This window comes from Saccopteryx leptura, chromosome 1 (assembly GCF_036850995.1).
Source record: "Saccopteryx leptura isolate mSacLep1 chromosome 1, mSacLep1_pri_phased_curated, whole genome shotgun sequence".
NCBI lineage: Eukaryota > Metazoa > Chordata > Mammalia > Chiroptera > Emballonuridae > Saccopteryx > Saccopteryx leptura.
The window spans coordinates 159,864,793-159,881,008 of NC_089503.1; the positions used below are offsets into that span (position 1 = coordinate 159,864,793).

Below are 16,216 nucleotides of genomic sequence, written 5' to 3' on the forward strand. Positions count from 1 at the left end.
CCTCCAACAAGTACAGGTATGGTAGTTAACTGCTTTTCAACCAGACTCCCCAGTACAATGAAAGCAAAGTCCAGGCCAAATTCTGCCACATATCAAGTATTCACAGGCAAGAAGTCAAAAAGATTCTCTACTCTTTTAACGTCCCTTGTGTGTCCTTTTGGGAACTCCAAAACATGACATCAGAGACAACCGCCCATATCTATCCATTTTCATCCTGTGCACACCGGCGAACATCGCACGCTTCCCCACCTTGTGCGTGACCGTGTCCGGACCTGGCACACAAAGCCTCTCGCACAAGCCTTCTTTCTCTCTACCCTCTACGACAGCCGGGCGGCCTGTTATAAAGATGGTGACATGACAATATGGAACTATTCAAGACAGAAGGGCTCAGGTCTTCAAGTCACCATCTGAAGGAGAGCAGCCCAGGAGAACTAACTGCAAGCAACATTCATTCTGGACTCAGAGTAAATGAAGAAGACATTTTTGTGTCAGGCCACTGAGATTGGGACTTGTTTGTTACAAGCACCTTGCTGAAGCAGCTACAGCAACGTTCTAATGGGCAGGACCAGCAAACCATTGAGGAGGTCTGGGTGATTGATCCTACTGAGTGCTAAGGGGGGGAATACAGCCCTGAATGGAGCCTAACTCAAATGCAAAGCAGCGTGACTGCGGGCCATGTTGAAATTCTTATTTTTTTGCCCATGTAAAAATCAAGGGACATGCATAACCTTTCCAGCTAATCACATATTTCCCCAATGAAAAACTGATTTCTAACATGATTTGTACTAACTAACAAACCCTCTAGCCTGGGTTTTTGACAACAACCATTCAAGTATTTTCCCAACCATCTTGGACAGTGAACTTCATTGCAAAGTTCTTCAAACAGTAACTAACCAGCTCTGGGTGTGGGTTCCTGGCTAGCAGGTGGAGTTGGAAGCTTTTAACCACCGGTATAGCACAATCACCAGGCGATTAAAATAGATGTAAACTCACACACTGGATTGCTTCAAGTATTAATTAAGTCCCCTTAGGGAAGAGATTAAAGTAATTCACACAGTGACTGTCAATACTGAAGTATTTTAAAAATAAATTACAAACTGTAGAACAGGCATCCAAGTCACAGCCATCATCCATTTCACTTGTTTCTCTGCTCACTCTAAGAATTATGAGCAAAGGATCATGAGACCTGTTCCTAACTGTAAGATTAGATCAATAAAATTAGCCATCTGTCCAAGGAAAGCTTTAAACTCAGGTTCTCTTTCAGTATTATGTTTCCAACTGCCCAGATGTGAGAGAAAAGGGCCTACTGATACAATCCCATCTGCACAATGTAAACCATTAACTGGCTAATGTAAACTTATTGCACCAAGAAAAATAAACAGCATCAACACGGCGTTAACTCTGATTCGGGATTTTGGGGTGCCCTGTCAGCAAACAAAAGTGTTGAGATGTAAATTGCTCCGGATTTGCAGAGTCAGATGAAGAAAGAATCTTCAAGTATCTTGAGGGAAGTAGAGAAAGAAGAGACTGGAAATGAGATCAAAGCTTTTGACAGCATGTCCTTGGTTGTTCTGGTTGGCTAAGGTAATAATAAATACTCTGATCATTGTTAGATAAAAATATCCTATCTCTGTGTAGCACTTTAACTTTCAAAGCAGTCGTCTGCTTTATTTCCTTTGATTCTGAAAATCAGCTGGTGGGGCTATCTGGGGTAAGTGGGGGATTTTTTTAAAGCTGAGGAAAGCAAGAATCATTAATAGAAAAGGGAAGAGCCACTGAGTCTGGTCTTTATCTTTCTACATCACAGGTAGTGGCTCATGAATTACTCAGTCAATCAATGAGCAGACCTGGACCATTTCTTAGTTCTCTAGCTTCGCTGAGATTTTTCACCGAGCCCCAGTCACACATCAGTCTGAATAATTCGTTTTCAAGAAGAGCTGCACCCCTCCCCACCACCACACCCAGCAAAACTTGCCCAAGACAATTGTCCTCCAGGACAAGACAATTACTAGGTGAAAGTCATCCATCACCCTTGGGGTTACTGGTTCTCAAAGAAATCCATTCACTCAAGACCACAAACTTGGCAGCCACATTTTCCAAACCAAACATCAAAGCATGTGGTTGACCAAGGAGTCTTTCTGATGGGTCAACTAATATAGCTGGAAAATTTTACAATTCTGCACAAATTAAATCACGTGTAAGCAACCATACATTAACACAGGGGTTGGGAACCTATGGTTTGTGAGCCAGATGTGGCTCTTTTGATGGCTGCATCTGGCTTGCAGACAAATCTTTAATAAAAAAAAAATAACGTTAAAAATATAAATCATTCTTATGTATTATAATCCATTCATTTTCTACCGCTCATGTTGATGGTTGCGGGTGGCTGGAGCCAATCACAGCTGTCCTCCAGGACAACACCAAATTTTTATTGGATAATGCGTAACGTACACAGGTCATTGTGAGGTCAGGAAGTAAACTTCCCTCCTTTTAATCAAGTAGTCAGCTAGCTAATTGCAGAAACCCTTTTGACCAAGAAGATGGCTAAAAGAAAAAAAGATGAGGAGTATCGTACTTTTCAGCAGGAATGGACAGAGGAATTCACCTTTGTGGAGAGAGCAGGTTCTGCAGTGTGTCTAATATGCAATGATAAAATTGCATCGATGAAACGGTCAAATATAAAGCGGCACTTTGACACATGCCATACTACATTTGCATCGAAATATCCAGCGGGGGACAGCAAGAAGAAAGCATGTCAAGAGCTATTGTGCAGAGTGCAAGCTAGTCAGCAGCAACTCCATGTTTGGACCCAACAAGGTGACTGGAATTTGGCTAGCTTTGCTGGTGCTTTAGCAATTTTGAGAAATGGAAAGCCATTCACAGCTGGGGAATATGCCAAAATATTCATGCTTGATGTTGCCAATGAACTTTTTACTGACTTTTCGGATAAAGACAAGATAATCAAATGAATAAAAGACATGCCTCTGTCGACAAGAACTGTTCACGATCGTACCAACATGATGGCAAATCAAATTAAGGCAACACAAGTGAAGGACATAAATGCAGCATCATTCTTTTCTCTCGCTTTGGATGAGTCAACAGATGTAAGCCATTTATCCCAGTGCAGCGTGATTGCAAGGTATGCTGTCAGTGACACACTACATGGGAAAGTCTTGCTGTTTTGCCTATGAAAGAGACAACAAGAGAGGAAGATTTATTCAAGTCTTTCACTGAGTTCGCTAAAGAAAAAAATCTACTGATGGATAAACTTATTTCTGTGTGTACTGATGGTACTCTGTGCATGGTGGGAAAAACAGAGGATTCGTAGCGCTTCCTCATGAAGATGAAAAGAGACCCATCCTAAGTTTTCACTGCATCCTACATCAGGAGGCACTTTGTGCTCAGATGTGTGGCGAGCAGCTGGGTGAGGTGATGTCGCTGGTCATTTGAGTGGTCAACTTTATTGTTGCCCGAGCTTTAAATGATCGCCAGTTTAAAACACTACTGGATGAAGTTGGGAATAATTATCCTGGTCTGCTTCTGCACAGCAATGTGCGTTGGTTGTCAAGAGAGAAGGTGCTCAGCCTTTTCGCGGCTTGTCTGAGCGAAATCCGGACTTTCCTTGAAATGAAAAACGTCGAGCACCCTGAGTTAGCTAACACTGAGTGGCTCCTGAAGTTCTACTATCTCGTAGACATGAGTGAACATCTGAACCAGCTCAATGTGAAAATGCAAGGCATTGGAAATACAGTCTTAGCCCTCCAACAAGCAGTGTTTGCATTTGAAAACAAGCTGGAACTCTTCATCGCTGACATTGAAACAGGTCGTTTACTATACTTTGAAAAACTGGGAGAGTTTAAAGATGCATGCACAGCAAGTGACCCTGCTCAACATCTTGATCTCCAGCAGCTAGTGGGCTTCACATCTAATCTCCTGCAGTCATTCAAAGCGCGCTTTGGAGAATTTCGTGAGCACACTCGTCTTTTTAAAGTTCATCACCCATCCACATGAGTGTGCAGTGGACAGCGCCGACCTGAGTTACATCCCCGGTGTCTCTGTCAGAGATTTTGAGCTACAAGCTGCTGACCCAAAGGTCTCAGACATGTGGGTGAATAAGTTCAAGTCACTGAATTAAGATTTGGAAAGACTTGCACGACAGCAAGCAGAGTTGGTGAGCAAACTCAAGTGGGGAGAAATGAAAAACTTCAACCCACGGACCAGCTGATTGTCAAAACTTGGAACGCGCTTCCCGTCACATACCACACACTGCAGCATGTGAGTATTGCTGTACTGACAATGTTTGGCTCTACGTATGCATGTGAGTAGTCTTCCTCACATCTAAAGAACATTAAGACCAACCTATGATCACGTTTAATGGATGGAAGTCTCAATGCCTGCATGAAGCTTAACCTCACCACGTATCAACCAGACTACAAAGCCATCAGCAAAACCATGCAGCACCAGAAGTCGCATTAATGGTAAGAAGTACTTTATTCATCATTGGTTAACAATAGCATAACAACATTATTAAAAAAAATTCAGAGACTTATTGTACTTTAAAAGTGTTGGTCTTACATAAAATACACACTTTTACTTGCATTTAGTGTTAAACATATTGTATGGCTCTCATGGAATTACATTTTAAAATATGTGGTGTTCATGGCTCTTTCAGCCAAAAAGGTTCCCGACCCCTGCATTAATATGTATGGAAAAGGAGAAAAGCACATGACATCCTAAGTGCCTGTGTTTATCGCCATGCCTGGAACACAGTCCTGTGGTTGCTCCTATTCATTCAGGATTTCTCTTTCTCTGTCGAGATTAAACAATCCCTGCTTCATAAATATTGCCTTCAAGCATCAGGCTTTTGATTCTTTTAATGCCTTGGTATGGACATTGCCTCATTTACTCCTTGTAACCTTAAATGATAAGTTCTTTCATTACTCTATCTTTATAGATGAGCAAACTGAGGCTTACAGACCAATATAACTTGCTCTATGTCATCAAGTAACCAATAAAAAAAAAATAGTGTCAGAACTTAAACCCAAATTTGTCCAGCAGCCGAGTGTGTGTTTTCATGCAGGCCTTCCTGCTCGGTGGGGAGAAGCCGGCCTCGGAGCTGCGTGGAGGTGGGCGGGCATAGGGAATGGGGGGGGGGGGCAAAGCTGGTTATCTACCCTTCAGCATGGCTTGTTGTTAATACTGCCGCAGGGTCTCCCTCGTTTCTGCAGCTGTCTCTCAAGGGATGGGTTGCAGAAGCCAGGGTGAGTAGGAGGAAGGGTCTGCTCAGAGGAGGTACCTTCAGGAGCCTTCAGAAAACCACAAATCCCAAATCCAACCTTCGGAACACCTGCAAAGAGCCTAAGCCCAGGGCTGCCCGGTCACAGCATTGGTCCCTGTTGTTGCTGGCCATCCCACCCGGTAGGGGTAAACAAAGTGGCAGAAGAAGGCAAGTCTCCAAGTGTGGACTGTGACCCACATGCACCAAGTCACTTGAGGTTCATGTTAAAAAAGTAGATACCTAGAATGCACCCCAAGAGTTCTTAACCATAATTACTTGCTTGGGTTAGAGGCCTGAGATCTTATGTCAGTGGTTCTCAAACTTTTTGAAGTCAGGGCCCATTTAAAAACCTACAAACTAGGGGTCCCCAAACTTTTTACACAGGGGGCCAGTTCACTGTTCCTCAGACTGTTGGAGGACCGGACTATAAAAAAAAAACTATGAACAAATCCCTATGCACACTGCACATATCTTATTTTAAAGTAAAAAAACAAAACGGGAACAAATACAATATTTAAAATAAAAGAACAAGTAAATTTCAATCAACAAACTGACCAATATTTCAATGGGAACTATGCTCCTCTCACTGACCACCAATGAAACAGGTGCCTCTTCCAGAAGTGCAGCAGGGGCCGGATAAATGGCCTCAGGGGGCCACATGTGGCCCGCAGGCCGTAGTTTGGGGACCCCTGCTACAAACAATTGTAGGTACACTATATACAAATTTCTGAGAAATAAGTTATAATAATTAAGTCAAATATTAATGAAAAAATATAAAGCCCAAGTGTGCTTTTATGGTAATAAAATAAATATGACAAAATTAAATTTATTCTGACATTAAAAAACATTTTTATGTTACATTTTTTGAGTTATGCTTTTTAGAATTCATAAAAAAGAGGGGTTAAAAAATTTAAAAATGACAAAAAGTTATCTTTTTATATATATAGAAACAGTCTTACTAAGATTTAGTAAATTCAGCAGGTCCCGGCGCAAATGTGTTAAGTTTTTTCAGTCTTGTTTTTATGAGAAACATGAGTCTGATGTGTCCTAGTGATTTCTTCAATGTTTGGGCATATATTTGAAAGGCAAACTCTCATTTCCTTGTCACTACATTGAAGAATTCCTCTCTTTTTACTCTTAATTGTGTTGAGGGTTAAAAATCCTAATTCACATAAATAGGATGTTAGAAATTATAAAAAAATGTTCAAAGATCTTTTAGGTATTGCCACATATTTTTCTTCTATAGAAATTCAGAAGGCTTCAAGAGACAATTCCTTATGTTTAATCATCAATCCACGATCAGTGGATATAGCTGCCAGTTCTTCTTCTGTTAATGTTAAACCAAAATCACTTAAAGCTTCCGTGAATGGGTTTCTAATCCAATCGTATTGTTCAGTGTTAAGTGATGAAAAATGCTATAAATTAAATTCTGCCCGTCAGCCTTCAAGTCCTATTTTATTTACACTTAACTTTTGCTCACTTCCAGGATCGAATTGTTCAATATCATGCTTCTTTATGAGAAATCTACTCATTTTATTTGGGTGTATTTATCTAAAAATAATATAATAATGTGTTAACAAAAAGAGTGGTATTTCCATAATAAAATGGTATAGTAGAGAAACTATATTTATTTTTATATCTGGGTACATGCCAGAACCAGTGCAGCTAGTAATTCCACGTTCAGAGTGGAAATGGTGCGGAAGTAAGAAAATATATGAAATTAAGAAAATACGGGGTCAGGAGGGCCCTGTAATTGCTGCTGGCAAGAACAAAGCACACCCAAAAAATGTATCTTGCTTTATTTATAGGGCAAAGTGAGGCCATTAGCAGATCTTAACTTTACACCAAACAAAGGATACAAGAAACTTGCCTCCAGTCTTTCCCGGGGACATGGGGGGTAGTGTAAACAATCTAGCACCACAGCTTAACAGCCTTTTGCAACCTAATCAGGCAAGTGAGGTGGGGGGTTAGCCAGACTGTCAGCTTACAGCCAATTTCCCACACCTCTGTCCCTCAAAAATCTAAACTCCAAAAACCTTGTTGGTTTTTTGGTCCCCAGCAGGCACATGTTTCTCTGGAATACCATAGGGCATACCTGGAAATCTTCTAGGGCACACCAGTATGCCCTGGCACACACTTTGAGAACCACTGCCTTATGGAGTCAAGACCTGCTTTGAGCCAGCTGTGGAAAGTGCGCCCTCTGCTGGTAGCACTTTGATTTGAATTTCACCTGATTCACCCACTGCACCCACCCCCATGACCAATGTACCCACACCTGGCTTCCCCATCACATGAAATCAGGGGTTCTTTGAGGTGACAATGTCTTCCAGCTCACTTGATGAGGCTGAAGCCACAATCTGGAATCCTGCTTTAAAACACAGGTCTCCAACCAATGTTATCAAAGATAGGTCTGGGGAGTTTCCCGCACAGACTGCCATTTAGGCTCTGTGGCATCTCCTCCTTTTCCTTTCTTTATCCCTGAAAGAGCAGGTGTGCTTCCAATACCTGCAGTGTTACATGCTGCGACTCAAACAAGTGGCAGGGGTCTAGGATCGTTCAAAAGACCTGTTGCAATGGAGACAACATGTCATTCACTTATTCGGTTGGGAGACACCGCAGTCCTGCTTGGCCCAGTGCACGGGGAGGAGAGTACTGAATGTCCACAGGGCAACCCTGTGGGAGCTGAGGTCCTGCCTCAGCCTGCAGCGCTCAAGCCCCTCTTCCAGGGAATCTAGGGTGGAGTCACTGGACCACATTTGAGCTACCGTAACCCATGAACAAACAGAGTTCTAGTTCCCAAAGAACTCTAAGGTTATAAAAGTCCTGGGCTCAGGATAAGAAACAAAGACAAAAACCACCACTCAGTTATTTCCTGGTCAAGTCACTCTTCCATGAGAAAGAACTCTGAGAAGCAAGTACTGCCTCGTGTTTTACTGCATTGGCCCTGACCTTGATCTCTCTGTCCCTTTACCTCCTAGAGAACCAAAGGGGGGAGAGAGAGAGAGAAAGAGAGAGAGAGAGAGAGAGAGAGAAGACGGGGCTCCTTTATAGGGACTAGATATGATAAAGGGTGGAGGACAGATGGAATGAAGGGTAGGAGGAAAGTATTGAATATTTCTGCTACAGGTCCTGAACTGACCAAGTAGCCAGGTGCTGGGGATGTACAGCAGGTTCACCTTGGAGATTCATGGGTTCGGTTCCAGATCACTGCGGGAAAGCGGATATCGCAACAAAGCAAATCATGGAATTTTTGTTTTCCCAGTGCATATAAAAGTTCATTAACACTGAGAGTCACCAACCTGCCTTTGGGAGCAGGTGTGGCTTGGTGCGTGCTGGTTCCAGCAGGTGTACCTGGCTTTCCCTCTCGCTCTTCCTGCTGCACATCAGAAGGCTCACCTGCACTTCTTGGTGAGACTCAGGGTTAGAGAGAAATGCCAGAGACCACGCAAAGGGTTCTGGTACAAGTTCAAGTTCAGCTTCTGCTGTTAACTTGGGCAAGTGCCTTAACCACCTTCAGCTCAGTTGTAAAATGAGGGCTTTTCACTTCCTTCCAGGTATATGATTCTAATTTGTAATCTGAAAAAGAACGAGGGACATCCAACAAATGGCATTTCCACGTCATGAAGACCCGGGGGAATGACAGTGTCCTGCTGATCTTCAGACACCCCCTTTGCTACCTCCAGGTACTCTAGTTGACTTGCTAGCCCTTCCCAAGCCTTAGACCCCCCCCCCCCCGGAACTCAACAAGAGAAAGCAAGTGCTTCATTACATTGCAATGTCTCCCCGTGATTCTTGTGGAAGAGATCAGTGGACAGCAGCCTCCAGAATACCCTATTGGTATCATTCACATTGTTTTCTTTGGAAGCCTGGGCATAATCCCATGTACAAATTTTTAACAGAATTTAACAGGCTCCCTTCCACACACAGCAGCAGGGGTAACCCCTCTACCTGGCTCTGTCTCATGGAGCTCCCCTATTCAGCCAGGAGTCAGATGCACTCCAAGACAAGTGCTAAGAACTCTGTTTCTGGCTCTGGGTACCAGAGCCTCAATTCCCATTCCCCCACTTACAGGGTGTGTGACCTTGGATAAGATATTTAATCTCTCTAAGCCACAATTTCATCTTCAGTTAAACAGGTGTAATAATAGTACCCCCCTCACAGAGCTGTTGGGTTGATCAAATATACCAGTATGTGTCAAGTTCTTAGAATCGTGTAGCAAGCACTTAGTGTTAGTTATTATTATTTAATTTGACTTAACTTGAAAAATGTCATTTCTTGTGGTTTCAGAAAATGCAGAGGTTTCTTCATAATGCTCAGTGACAGAGAGGAGCTATCTTGGGGTGGAAGGAAGGTGCCTATGTTGGACCCAAATTAGACTCTTAATTGAAGCAGCTACTTGGTAGATAGGGTGGGGAATTTTCAGGTTGATTCTGAATCCAAGACTTCTCCACCAAGGCTGGACTTGTCAAAAGCGTCAATTTAGCAGCATGAGGAGACAGTCAGGGTAACCAAATAAAACAGGACTGTTCCAGCATGCCTGCATGGTGGCCACACTACCTTCAAAGTACTGTGCACAGACCGATTTCTACTGAGGGAACAAGATACAAAGACTCTCCCATATGGGTACTAGCAGGATTTGCTGGTGTCTGGGGAAGATTATAAATTAGCTGGTAGCTGTTCACATCAGAGCCAAGCGGGGCACATTCAGTTTTTAATCTGGACCAATTTTCCGGATCAAAAACTAGTCTTTCTAAGGGATGTAAATGAGCGCAGGAGGAAATTTTTTTTCCCCTGAAGTTTATAAAGTAGCTGTCATTTTCATCGGAGCACCTTTCCAACCTGAAAGCCAGTATCTGGATACAATTATAAAGTAATAAAAAATTTGTCTAGGTGAAACATAGTCCAAACACTCCTTCTACCTCAAACTTGATGTATTTAATATGCTAATATGTTTAACAGATGGAGTTGCCACCATCAAAACCTCATCTACGCTTCAAATAAAACCAAAGAAGCCAACATGGCATATTCATGGTATGGATATCAGAATGAGATTGTGGAGGAACCAGGTAGAAAATATTTCTAGGAAAGGAACTACACAAAAATAAGAAAGGAAGTATGGTGAATCGTATGAGCAGTTTTATACAGCAGGCTTTTGTGAAATGCTTTGTAAAAAAAAAAATCTGCTTAAATGTTTGAAATCCATCCTTAGAAAAACACTGCATACACAGTTCATGTTTAAGAACTACAGACAGAACTATGCATTGTTCAAAACTGTGACTAGATGGTTTTATATGAGTAAACACATAGAATGCAATTGATCATGATGTGGTTATCTTAAGAAGGAAAGTTAGAAAGAAGCCGTTCATGGAAATCCTGGCTGATGAATATACATGTGCATGTAAAAAAAGAAACTAACATAATATTACCTTGGACTGCTGCTATTATCTCCAAAAGGAACGGAACAATGGGAATAGATAAATAGGATAGCTCATAATTTAAGTATGCTGCAGATTATGATAATGTTCTAAATATCAAGGCAGGTAGCAAGGTGCAGGTGATAGTAGATATAGTTTGAAAAGTGAGGGTGTCTCCCAGCACAGAAAGGCAACAAGTCCTATTTCCAAATGGAGAGATCCTTGAACAGCAAACATGTTTAAGCAGCCATATGGGAATCTGCCAAGATTATTTTCTTTGCCCGCTTATAAAACATTTGTCTCTTTCTTATAAAAACATTATTTGTGAAGACAAACTGCACTTCCTGCAAAGTTTTGTAGACTGCAATCAAATAAAGTTATATTGTTTTCCATTGTTCATAAGATATAATTAATCCCATAAGACAACCTTGCTTACAAAGTAAACTAAGAAAAAACAGATTTTTCAGAATTCTAAATATAGTATCAGCAAAGAAGAATAAAAATCATTATTCAGGAAACAATGGTTAGAACTTTATTGCTTAGAAATGTTCTACTTTGAATAATCTCACAACACAGGCCAAATCAAAGCAAACAAAAATACAGGAAGACTTTAAACTGGTGTAACTAGAGGAAATGCAAGTTATTGTGTTCCAAGTTCTAGCCAATTCTTTCTAATAGCTTACAAGGCACACATTTTGTTTAAATCCCAGAGCAAAGGCAGGAGTTCAAAACAAGGTAAAATTAACCCATTGGGTCCTTCTTTCTGAGAAAGTGGAAAAGATTCCTAACATGAGAGGCCACATCCCTAAACAGTGTGTGGGCAGGGCTAGAGATGGGCATAGGGGACTCCAGGCAAATCTTCAGACGCTTAACAGGAAATGGCTGGGCTCTGGACAATATGAATTCAATAAGATGTTTGGAGACACAGGAGGAGCTGTTTGACTCTGCACAGTTGCAATCCTCTGTAATTGAGACGGCATGATCTCTAGCCCAGCTTTTAGCTCTCGGTGATCAAATGCAGAGCCTTCCACCTCTACTGTGCCTGTATAATAGATCATTCTTTTAACCAACAAATATCCCTGGAACCTCCTGGGCTGGGGTGTGTGTGTGTGGGGGGGGGGGGGGGGGGGGTTGGGTGGAGAGGCTCAAGTCTTTTCTCAGCCCTGAGCAGAGATGAACCCCGTTAAACTGACGCTGGTAAGGGAAGAGAGAGAAGCGGTGCACAGACCTCTATGCGTCCTCACCGGGGACCGGGACCGGACCAGGACCCTGGCGCTCCGGTTGCGGTGCCCCCTGGCGCGCTGAGCGTGTTACCTGGTTTTCGGAGAGCTTCTCCAAGCGACACGGAGCCGGGTCTGAGGCTGGAGGCCAGGAGCAGGAGCCGGAACAAGATGCCTTGGATTAAATCCATTTCACCCCAGGCGCCCGCAAAGTTTCACCAAGTCCGGGGCGCACAGGAAAAGGGCGTCTCCTGGGGCACCAGTAGGCAGTCCGCTACGCGGATCCCTGGCCAGGGTGCGGAGGTGGGGGGCTGAGGGAGCTGGACCAGCCACCGCCGGGGAGTCGGAGGAGGCAGGGCAGCAGCAGGGAGGTCGGCGTGCGAGAGTGAAGCAGGCTGCCAGCGGCAGGGCTTTTCGGGGGGGGGGGGGGGGGGGCGGAGGAGGCCGACGGGGAGGGACCGGCTGGCCACGCAAGGAGGGAGGCTCGACCCGCCCGGGGATGGAATTACAATAGGGTGGAAGTGAGAGGGGCAGGCCCTGAGGCAATTGACTCTTTGCCCACCCCTAGGACAGTCAGCCCGCCTATCACCCCCTTCCAACGACCCCCGGCTCAGTCCTTGCCGGCTGATGACCTAGATTGGAGGACTAGGAGGGGCAACTTCGACCACTAGAGACGCGGGGACCGAGAGTGCGGGACCCTCGACCGTGGTCCTGACCCTGAAATGTTGCGGCGCCTCCCGCGTCCCTTGGTTGTATCCTCCTCCTTCGCTCCACTCTGGGTGCTTTCCACCAGCCTGGGGACTCCCCCCGACGCCGCCAAGGGCTGCCCGGGTCGGTCCCGCGCACTTGGGTGAGTGGGAGGGGGGAGGAGTGGGTCTGTGATTGGCAAGTGGGAGAGGGCAGAAGGAGGAGGGGCGGGGCCGCCGGCCAGGCGCTAAGAAGATAAATGGGATTTAAGACGCGCAGATGGACAGCCGATGTCCCACCACCCAGGCGACAACGCCGGGGGGAGATTAAGGCCGAGCAGGGGAGCCGCGGGGTCCCCTTGCGGCAGAAGAAAGCAATAGGAGACCTTCCAAGAGCGGAGATGAAACTCCAGGTTAAGTCTGGCGTCGGGGAGAGGGAAGCGACCTCGAGCCCCCTGGAGGGCAGAGAAGGCGCGGGTGCCCGCCGCCTGGGCTGGGGCCAGGGGCCGCCGCGGGGCTCTGGGTACTGATCCCGGGACAGGAGTACCCGGACTGGCTTTCTTGCCCGTCAAGGTACCTTCCCCTCGGGGTTTGCTGCCCGAGGACTTAGTAAAATGAGCCTTTTGCCAGGTTTCCCTGCGAGAGGGGTGACCCTGGGACGTAACTCGGTTGCACAGTGGCATGCTGAGTTCCACGCCAGGGAGAAGAGAAAGCAGATACAATAAATAAACCAGGGGGGAAAGGCAGCCTCACCATTTCCTGGGGAAAGATCAAAGACCTGAGGAAATGCCCCGCAGAGGGAGACCGAGGTTGCTAACTGAGAGGATGATGCGCTGGCCCGCCCCAACTTGTAGCAGGGCTGAGGCTCCTTGGGCGTCCTGGCCCTGGCCTTCCTTGTTAACCGTGTTAGGAGAACCAGAGGGAATAAATATTGACTGATATATCTTCCCCGAATGAAGTATCTCCCGGCAAAAGGGTCTGTAATGAGCCGGATCTTGTCTGTTAGCTAAGCTCAGGATAGTTAACGCCTTAGGTTGGCGTTCCCAGATGTGCAACTGTCCATAGATAACTTCAAAGTCTGCTCCAACTTGAGTATGTGGAAGTCTTAGCTGTGACAGAGCTTGTCCTTTCACACGGATCTGGAGCAGAAAAACAGAGAGACTGTGCTTTTCTCTTCCATGGCGATAACAAGGCCACATCTGGAAACCAGGCAGTGTGACTGTCCCCAGGGCTCCCAGTCTAAAGGGCGACAGAGTCACAGACCTTAAGGATTCTCAGAGCCCCTAGAAGTCATCCAGGCCCTGCCTCTGTACCCACGGGATTGTTCTTTCAGTATCCTTGGCAAGTCATGTGCCTGGGCTTGAACTCTACCAGCCCAAAGCTGTTGGAAGCTCTTTTCATTGAAGGTGATTTCTTCTATCAGATATAAGGTGGTACCCACAATTAGGCAAGTGTTACCATGAGGATACCTCCCATGTTGGTTCTTCTCTTTTGCTCCTTTCCACTTTAAAAATGATTCTCCCTGATGTAGAAGTTGGAAGTAATAATAACTATTAATATCCTGGCTAGCATTTATATAACACTTACTAAGTACCAGATGCTCTTTGAAGTGCTCAGTAATCCCAATAGCCATCCCAGGTAGGTATTGTTTTTAGTATTATCTCCATTTGACAGATGAAAAAACTGAGGCATTGAAAGGTTAAGCAACCCACCCAAAGTCACGCAACTCCCAAGAGATAGACCATTGATTGAATCCAGGTAGTCTGGTCCTAGAGTCCAGGCTTTAAGGAAACAGACAGGTGGAGAGCAGACACGGTGGCACACTGAGAAACAGGACATTTGGGTGTGTCATCTTGGGCCTTGCTTGTGGTATATCTTGCTAAAATAGAGGAGCTGGATGAAATCATCATTGAATAACAAATTTTGCTTTCTTTTTATTGTGTGTTAAAATAGCAACATCTAATCCAAGCCATTTTTGCTTTGAATATGCTTTTTAAAAGACCTGTACAAATTGCCCATTGCAAATTTTGCAAGCCTTCTTGCTGATCTCCTCAACATGTGTCCATACCGCCTCCTCACAGTTGGCCCTGGGCTTCTCTTCCATCTTTTGCAGATAGCCATAGGTGATTTGGAAGCCTGCTTGGTTTCCCCAGAGGCCCTTCTTGTTCCTTCCCTGCGGAATTACCTCTGATTATATTGTTGTATTTTACTTTGGAGTACCCTCCAAAAGCTCTGGGTCATCAGGACATTGGGTTAAGACCTCGCTTCAGTTGAGGGTACATGTTACACTGGACTTACTCCTTTCCTTGGCTGATCAAACCTCAGCCCCCAAGGTTCCCTCTTCTTCCAGTTTGACAACCAGTTTATGGCACTTTAAATCTGATAAAAGACAAATGGAACACTAACTTCCTTCTCTCCCCACCTTCTGGGAAGAGGGGAGCTAGAGAGGGCAAAGAGGCTTTGAATGTTTCATTTAAAAAAATCTGTTCAAATTCACTGGAGGTCTAAACTCAATTAATAAGGTCACCAGCAAAAAAGTGACCTGCCTGCTTTGCTCAATATCATGAAAGAAGACTCTGACCTTTGCTCCATGGAATAGATTTAGAAGAAAGTAAAGGCAAACATACCAATTATAGAATATTTAGAAAGTTCCTAAATGAGAGTGAGGGAAAGACAGCAGCAAAGAATGGGCTTTAGATTTAGTTTTTGAATAGGTTATATGTACATATAAAATTTGAAATGTGCACCAGGCAGAGTGTATAGTGAAAAGTAAGTTCCCTTTCACCCCTTCCTCTCTCAGAAGTGACCAGTGTTACCAGTTTCTTGTGTATCTTTCTAGAGATATTCTAGGAAAAAACATACAAATAGGTACACATAAATGTAACCAAACAGGAGCATCTTGTACACACTTCTTAACCTGAAGATCCTTTCAAAGTAGCAAATACAGATCTGCTTCCCCCTTACTAAGTGCCAAATGACATTGTACTGTGTGATGTACAGCAAGCACTCTGTTCTTTCTTCTATTGATTCCAATTTTACTATTATAGACAACACTGCAATGAGTGACCTTGAATATATAACAGTTTGCACATGTTATAATAGATGGTAGGGGACATTTCTAGACTAGCCATGCTCAGCCATAGGGTAAATGGCTTTTCATTTTGATAATTTGGCCAAATTTCCTCCCAAGGAAATCATATGAATTTATACTCCCACAGGCAACATGTAAGCATGACGATTCCACAATTCTCATTAGCAGAGTGTCTTATCAAAATAGAACTATATATTATATACATGTAGATTACATTTTAATCAACAACAACATATAAAGAACACAACAAGTGTGCTGATTGATTCATTAGAGCAAGGTGAGCAGACTTGCACAACTACCCCCCGGATAAGCACCGGAACATGACCAGTACCCCCTAGTCTCTTCTCAGGCTTCCTCCTGAGATGTATATATTTTGAAGAAATATGAAGAGAGTTCAAACTTTCCATTCACTTTTTTTTCTTTCCTTGTTTTTAATGAGAGAGAAAGAGAGGAATGGAGAGAGATGAGAAGCATCAACTCATAGTGGTGACACTTTAGTTGTTCATTGACTGCTTCTTATACATGCC

At 44.1% G+C, this 16,216-nt stretch overlaps 1 protein-coding gene across 3 annotated transcripts in view; it reads right to left on the reverse strand.

Moving 5' to 3' along the window:
• The window catches only part of EGFLAM (EGF like, fibronectin type III and laminin G domains), a 148,112-nt gene extending 135,792 nt beyond the window's left edge, over nucleotides 1-12,320 (reverse strand). For 2 of the 3 annotated variants that reach the window (XM_066378839.1, XM_066378830.1), the window contains exon 1: nucleotides 12,007-12,319. In XM_066378839.1, coding sequence (XP_066234936.1) covers nucleotides 12,007-12,103 — 97 coding nt within the window. In that variant the 5' untranslated portion in view covers nucleotides 12,104-12,319. Of the gene's footprint in view, nucleotides 1-12,006 lie in introns of all 3 variants that reach the window. The other variant, XM_066378855.1, reaches the window with a different exon arrangement.
• Between the last annotated feature and the right edge of the window lie 3,896 nt (nucleotides 12,321-16,216).